The 7030-nt window shown below is 60.5% G+C and overlaps 1 protein-coding gene across 5 annotated transcripts; it reads right to left on the minus strand.

The window, feature by feature from the left end:
- Positions 1-250: 250 nt before the first annotated feature.
- On the minus strand, positions 251-7027 carry TMEM80 (transmembrane protein 80). 5 transcript variants are annotated; one of them, XM_043582119.1, is made up of 6 exons: positions 6802-6937; positions 4104-4123; positions 3258-3351; positions 2883-2975; positions 1067-1383; positions 251-400 (listed from the first exon to the last, which is right to left on the minus strand). In XM_043582119.1, exons 1-5 carry the CDS (start codon positions 6818-6820, stop codon positions 1178-1180), a joined length of 432 nt encoding a protein of 143 aa, XP_043438054.1. In that variant the 5' UTR covers positions 6821-6937; the 3' UTR covers positions 251-400; positions 1067-1177. The 5 variants fall into 5 exon arrangements, with proteins under 5 accessions (XP_043438054.1, XP_043438050.1, XP_043438052.1 ...); XM_043582115.1 differs by adding an exon at positions 5602-5770 and having other exon boundaries at positions 3258-4123; XM_043582117.1 differs by having other exon boundaries at positions 3258-4123.
- Between the last annotated feature and the right edge of the window lie 3 nt (positions 7028-7030).

Here is a 7030-nt window from a genome sequence, read left to right on the forward strand (position 1 = left end):
ACCCGCTGGTCCAGAGCCAGAGTGGGCAGCGCAGAGAGGTCCTGCTCCCACTTGCCCCTGCCAGGACAGAGGCCGTGGGGGGCGCCGCTGCGGCCCCTCGAGGAAGCCAGTCCCCGTGGAGGTCCTGGACTGGCCCTGAGGCCTGGCTTGGCTGTCCTCCGGGGGAAGCCCTCCTCCTGGGGCTGCTGGGGGAGGCCTGGATGGGGTGTGTGCTCTTGGGTATGGAAGAGGTGGGCGGCCTCAGGAGGAATTCAGGGAGGTATAAACATTTATTTCCACAAAACGGTAGAGAAAACGTCCAGATACCCAACGTTTTGTTCCAGACGTGGACGGTGCACAGCATGAACAGGTACAGGTCCTGGAGAGCAGGAGCTCGGTGTCTTCCGGGAGCCACTACAATCTGCGAAGGGGGAAGAAGGCACAAACAGAATGCGAGGAGCACAGTGCAAACGTCCCTGGCGTTTTAACGACCGAGGCTTGGACGTGGGGGGCACTGAGGCACCAGGCTGGGGCAGTGGAGGGCCGTTCGCCGCTGGCCCACTCCCTGCCTCCCTCCCGTCAGTGCCAGGGTCTCGGCCCGTTCTTCCTTCAGGAGCCCCCAGGGGAGAGGAGCCGCAGCTGCCAACATCCCCCTGGACACCAGGGCCCACGGTTCCTAAGCAGCCCGGGGCCTGGCTGCCCGCTTCCCATGCTGCCCTGGAGCCCCCGGCAGAGCAGCGGCGCGGTGGGTATGGAACACGCACCGCCCCGGCCTGCGCCCTCACAGCCACGGGGGAACCGGCAAGACACGGCCAGGCTGCTCCTCCTGGCAGGGAACGGTGGTTTGTGGCCACAGGTCGGCCACCTCCTTTCCCAAGGGCCTGTTCCCTTCTGGGTCGGGGGTCAGGGCAGCTGCCGGAGGGAGATCCTCACCAGCCAAAAGCGGGGCCTGAGCAGATGTTCCCGCGGTCTCCCTTCCCGACCCTTCGTGCGGCTGTTCCCGGCAACTCCCCCGGCTCTCTGCTCTGCCCTGGGTTCCAGACCGCCCCACCACCCAAAATTCGTAAACCACTCCAAACCGTCCTACCCGTCCACACCGGTGCCCTTCCGTCCAGCACTGGGGGAGGAGACAGCCGAGCTCCCGGGCGGGGGCTTCTGTGCAGAGCTGTCCTGCCCGGCAAAGCCGGGTGCTGCCCGCCTAGCTGACAAAGGCAGCGATGGCCACCAGCTGCAGGACGGCCTCCAGGCCGTGGAGCGTGAGGAGCGCGGCGCCGAGGGTGGAGTCGGCCCACAGCACCAGCGTCTGCCAGAGCAGGAAGTAGGTGGACAGCAGGGCGCCACCCGCTGTAAGGACCAGGCTGACGGCCAGCGGCACCTCGGCCTCCATCAGGTTGCCCTTGGTGCCTGGAGAGGGGGACAAGCAGACGAGTGGGTGCCGGGCTCCGGGACGCCTACTCGGACCCACGTGCACCCAGGACGGCCCCGAGGCTGCAGGGAGGCCAGATGCGAGCTCATCACCCGCACATCCCCCTGGACATAGGGCTGACGGCTCCCAGGGAAATGATCTATGGTGGCCACCACATCACTCAGGAAATGTCACAAAGCAAAAATGCCGCCGAGGGGTGTGCTCTCCCCAGTGAGGATAAAACCAAGTGCAGTTGTAATTTCTGAACCTCAGTCTCTGGGTTAGTTGTCGGGGTGGGAGAGGGAACTTGGTTTTCTAAGAATGATCCCAATTGCATTCTGACACCTTTCCCTAATTCCAAGTGGACTGAGGAGATTTTGTTTAAAATTTCCAAAAATATTTTACTGTGGGCTACGATCAGTTCTGGAAGGTCTCATGCACACTTGTAAAAAAACAAACAAACAAACAAACAAAACAAACCAGCACAGCATTTTACAGACAAATAAGCAGTCACAGGAAACGCTAATCCCTGACTGCAGGTGTCCGAGGCGCCTGGGCAGGGACAGGCAGGGCAGGCGCCCCGCAATCCCAGCACCTTCTGTCCCCCTCCCAGGTCTGTGGGCTCGTCCGTGACGGCCCAGGACACCTGCTTCTGTCCACCAGAGTCCGGAGGGTCTGATGACCATGGCCTGTGCCTGTGTCCCCTCTGGTGATGGGGCACCCTGGCGTACACGTGCAGGCAGAACGTGCTATGTGCCAGGGCCTGGAAGTGTCAGCTGCCATCGGCTCCCTCTGCTATTCCAACAAAGGGAGCATTTCTTACACCCATCAGCAGAACACGCACGGTGTGAGCCTGTTTTAGAACACAGACGTGCTGGCACGTGCGTGCCTGTGGCCGTGAAGGCAGCAGGGACGAGATGGGGCTGGAAGCCGTGTGCACCCCGTGTGGCGAGCCCTGGCAGGAGCAGGGTGGGGTGCGACAGACGGCAGAGCTCACGCTGTTGGGAGAATATAAATGGGTTGCTGGCTGAGGGCACCTGCAGTGGCCTGGACTGAGCAGGCTCCGGGGGCCCTCCTCCCCTTCCAGGCTCCGTCGCCTGGAGAACACTTCGGATCCTCCCTCTCCAGACTGCTGAGGCCAACAGGAGAAGGCAGGAGGTGAGGTGGAGATTTGGGGGCCCCCGAGTCAATTGGCCGAGCTGGGTTCCAATCTCAGTGCTGTCGGGTCACCTTGTGGCTTGTGCAGGACTCCCGAACAGAAGCGCCTCTCCCAAGGGTGCTGCTCCCAGTATTACTGGTCTCTTGAGTAAAGCTTCTGAATAAACTAATTAATACTTAATGGCGTCGTAAGGCGAGCTTGCAAAGCAAGTGGTTAAGCGGTTGACATCAAAAGTGTCTCTAAGAACCACGTTATAAAGGGATAGATGTTTGAAGGCTCCCAGAGCGTAAGCTAGTAATTCTGTGACCCTAAGTACCACACGGTGTTCAGTCGACTCACCCAGGTACAACCGAACTGCTTCCAGAATCCCCATCAGAAACAGCAGAGTCAGGTCGAGAGCCAGGTAAGGACAAGGATAACTGAAAACCTGACCTGGAGAACAGGCAACAGAGCAGAACTCCAGTTATGGGGGGCAGTGGCAGGGGCGCCTCCCATGTGCCTCTATGATTAAGGCTCACTTTTATGGGGCGCCCGGTGGCTCAGTCGGTGAAGCGGCCAACTTCAGCTCAGGTCACGACCTCACGGTTTGTGAGTTCGAGCCCCGCGTCGGGCTCTGTGCTAACAGCTGGGGAGCCTGGAGCCTGTTTCGGATTCTGTGCCTCCCTCTCTGCCCCTCCCCCACTCTCTCAAAAGCAAACATTAAAAAAGACTCACTTTTATATATGATCATTAGGAGCGTAGCCAGGAAATACAGGGCATAATACCCCCCACTCAGGTAGAGCAGCACTTGCAAGGAGACGGACGAGAGCTGGCCAGTGGTTAAGGACTCGGTCCCAGGCAGACCCAGAGAGCCTCGCAGCGCGTCCACCCCAGGGGGCCAGCTCTGCCCCGTCTTCCCAGGGGCCCGACACGGGCAGGCCCAGTGTAGGCACCTGCGGGTGGCCATGGAGACCCGGCCATCGGCTCCCTGCCTGCGGAGGCTTCTGCCCACACTCCTCCCCTGTCACAGATGTCCTATCCTGGAACCCGAGGGCTGGGCGTGTCCCTGGTAACTGCGGGCAGGATGGCCAGGCTTCCTTGCGGGCACCACCCTGATCCGGGCCCAGGTTACGAGATTGAAAATAATGAATTCTTTTCATTTCCTTCAAAGAAAATGTATTCTCTTTGAGGGGGGGGGCAGTTAAATGTCCACTAACTTTCCCGAGCTCTGTACACTTCCTGTTTGCTTACGTAAAAGGACTCTAAGTGTTCAAACTGAGGGGTCTTTGCTCTTCTGCTCCAGATGGGCCTGGGGAGGCAGGCAGCCACCCACTCAAGGTGCAGGGCCTAGAAGGAGGGTGATGGAGCCAGCACGCTCCACTGGAGGAAGTCCTAGAACTCTCTGCATCTGTCAGTGACCGTCCCTCCCACTGAAACGTGGAATTTCCACTCAGAACTTATAGAAAAGGTGGGGGCAGAAAGCGGAAACTCAGAGCTGACTTCAAGAGTCCGGCAAACCAGCCCTCAGGAACCGTGCTGTGGAGGCCCACCAGGGGACGCGTGGGCACAGCAGAAGGATACCACCGCGGACGAAGCTCTCCCTAGAAAAGAAAGTATCCATCAGGGAGGCCCCAGGTCCAACCCGGATGCTTTCCTGGGCCATGTCCAACGCTGACCCAGGACCCCGGCTCCATTCTGCGATCCCATATTTACAGAAAGAAGCCACGTTTATCTGGGATTGTCCATCCGAGGATCTGACCGCTGGCTTTTCGAAAGCTGAGGCTGGGCCGGAGTGTGTGCTTGGGAGCTCAGAGGTGGAGAGGGGAAGGCTCTGTCTGTGGCCGAGCTGAGCCCAGCCGGGACAGGGAAGGACTGCGCCCTGGACACAGACAGAGGACAGCTCTTCTCATCTTCTGAGGTTTCTGTCCATTTACCACGTGGGTAGAACTAGAGGAAAACCTTTTCCGATTCAGGGTACGAATGCTTTTTTTGTGTGTGGTTGATGAGAGACCCTGCTTTCCTCTGGAATTTCACACACGGCCCCAAACATCCCTCAGATACGCATTTCCTGAAGCGGCAACCCAAGTTCTCGCACTGTTGTGGCTCCTGGGCCCTTTCCCACCCGCGGCAGCCACAGGTCTCCCTCCTCCTAGGCTGACAGCCTCTCTCCCCGTGAAGTGGTCTTGGCATCACAGGTGTTGAGTGTCTCTAATCCTCCCATCGAATGTGTCCTGGGGCAGATTTCCTGTGTGAAGAGGCTCACACCAGTGGCACGTTTGTGACACGCAGAAACATCAGCAGTGACTGAAAATTTGCCAAATGGACCCTCTGGGAGGCCTGAGCTATACTGCCGGCTGCAAGCGGACCAGCGACGGGAACCAGCCCGGCCGGTCTTCTCTCCAGCCCCGGTGATCTGGTGAGTAGATCTGGGCTTTCTGTGGTGCCGCACTTGGGCAGGGGTCCTAAATGGGTCAGCCCAGGGAATCAGGGACACAGATCAGAACTCAGCCTCGAGGAGCGGCGGCCAGGGGAGGGCCAGTGGAGCACGGGTCATTTATAAGCTAGCATCACGTTACAGGCGGTGTGCTCCTGAAACCCGGCCTGTTCTTTTCCAGGCTCTAGCTAAACTCCGCCACCTAGATACTTGTGGGTATCGGGTGGATTTCATGTGAACTGGGGGTTTCCTCCCTTTTGATTCTTCTCTTGAAGGCCGGCTTCAGACACTTCAGATCTACTTGCCGGCCGGCCACTGTGATGGATCAGAACCGTGGCAGCTCAGGAACAAAGGCTGCACAAAAACCTTACGTGACACAGGATTTTACATAATTAACGTTAAAGGCAGCTGTAATCAGATTGGCGGCTCTAAGGGTTTCAGACCCATAACGGCTCATCGTGACTATATACAGCAGTGGTTTTCAGGACCTAACATTTTTTTGCTAAATGATTTACTGTAGTGACAGTGTGTCTCTGAACAGGGGTGTCAGGAGTACACGTGGAGGTGCGGAGAACGAACGTGTCCCCGAGGTGACAGACAAGGCGTGCACAGGGATCCTGCCCCGGCATAAACCTAGTTTCTCACCAAATGGAAAACACGTCTCGCTAGCGGCGGCCGTTCACAAAGGTCTGACGAGAGGGCTCTGCTCTGACACAAGCACACGCACAACGGAGACCACCTCTTTGCAGGACGTCCCGCTTGCTGCCCAGCGCACTCCCTCGTCTCTGTCTTCCCCGCAAGTAATTCCTGACAGCTGGGGTGTGCAAAGGGGGCTTTTTTATCTGAGCGCTCGCTACCACAAAGACAACCCCAACCCAGAGGAGCGCAGCCCCCATCCCATCCCGCGCTTTTCTTACCCAAGCGGTGCACACATCAGCTGCTGTGTGGACTGAGTGGTCAGCACCCTAAATGGCACACTCATGGGCACAGACCCTGGCGACCCGGGCAGGACGCGGACCAAGAAAAGCTATGCCCACCTGTCTGCCAGCTGGGGGTGTTGCACAGCGAGAATTAACAACTCACTGGACTTCCAGGAGTCAACGCTTGGGGGGGTAGGGTGGGGGGGGCGGGGATCTGTACGACTGAAGCACACGCTGGCGGGGACCAGCTTTCCGGGGGGTTGCCGCATCGCCCAGCATTCTGTCTCGGACACAAAGCTGCCGGCAACGGGACGGGGTGCCTCCCGACCTGCGGGGCCCCCGCCAGCTCCCCGGGCGCCTGGGCCTCACGGCACACGGGCCGCCCTCGCTCTCTGGAGAGCGCGCAGCCGCTGCGCAGGGCAGTGTGGCAGTTCACGGGTCACACTGCAGCCAGCCCGGGCCGACGCCTACGCCCCTGCTGCCTGCCCCTGCCCCTGCCCTCGGCCGCCGGTCCCCTGCCCCTGCTGCCAGCCCCTTGGCCCTGTCCCCGTGCCCCCGTCCCCTGCCCTGGCCCTTGTCCCCTGCCGCCACCGCGCGCATTGCGCAAAACCGGGGGCCGGCCACGGAAAGGTGGTAGCAGGACACGCGACGTGAGGCCAGGGAGGGGAAGAGGCTCTCAACGGGCCCGGGGCCTCACCTCGCGAATCTACTCAAAACCGCGGAGTCGCAACCACCACGAGGTACCCCAGACTGGTCGGCCTTTCCGACACCAGAAAGAACCAAAACGAACCGGCCCCCTTCCCGGCATGATCTCTGCCCCCGCCGCCCGGAGTCCCAGCCCCAGCCTCCGGCCGACGGGCGCCACGCAGTCCCGAGACCCTCGCGGCCCCCTGACGCCCCCAAGCCGCCCACCCCACGCCCTCACCTCGCCGCGCGGCCGCCATCTTGCCGCCCGGCCCCGCCCGCCCAGTCCGCCGCGATCCCGGCAGTCTCTCGGCTCCGCGCTCTTCCCGTCCCTTCGGCCATTTTCGCTTCTGCTCCCGAAGGGGCCCGACCTCGCCGCGCTTCGGGAGTTGATTCCGATCCGCGGCCGAGGCCCGATCAACCCGTCCGGCAGCGCTCGGGCACTTTCGTACAGGCGGAGGCGGAGAGCC

The sequence above is a fragment of the Prionailurus bengalensis genome, chromosome D1 (assembly GCF_016509475.1).
Source record: "Prionailurus bengalensis isolate Pbe53 chromosome D1, Fcat_Pben_1.1_paternal_pri, whole genome shotgun sequence".
Classification (NCBI taxonomy): Eukaryota; Metazoa; Chordata; class Mammalia; order Carnivora; family Felidae; genus Prionailurus; species Prionailurus bengalensis.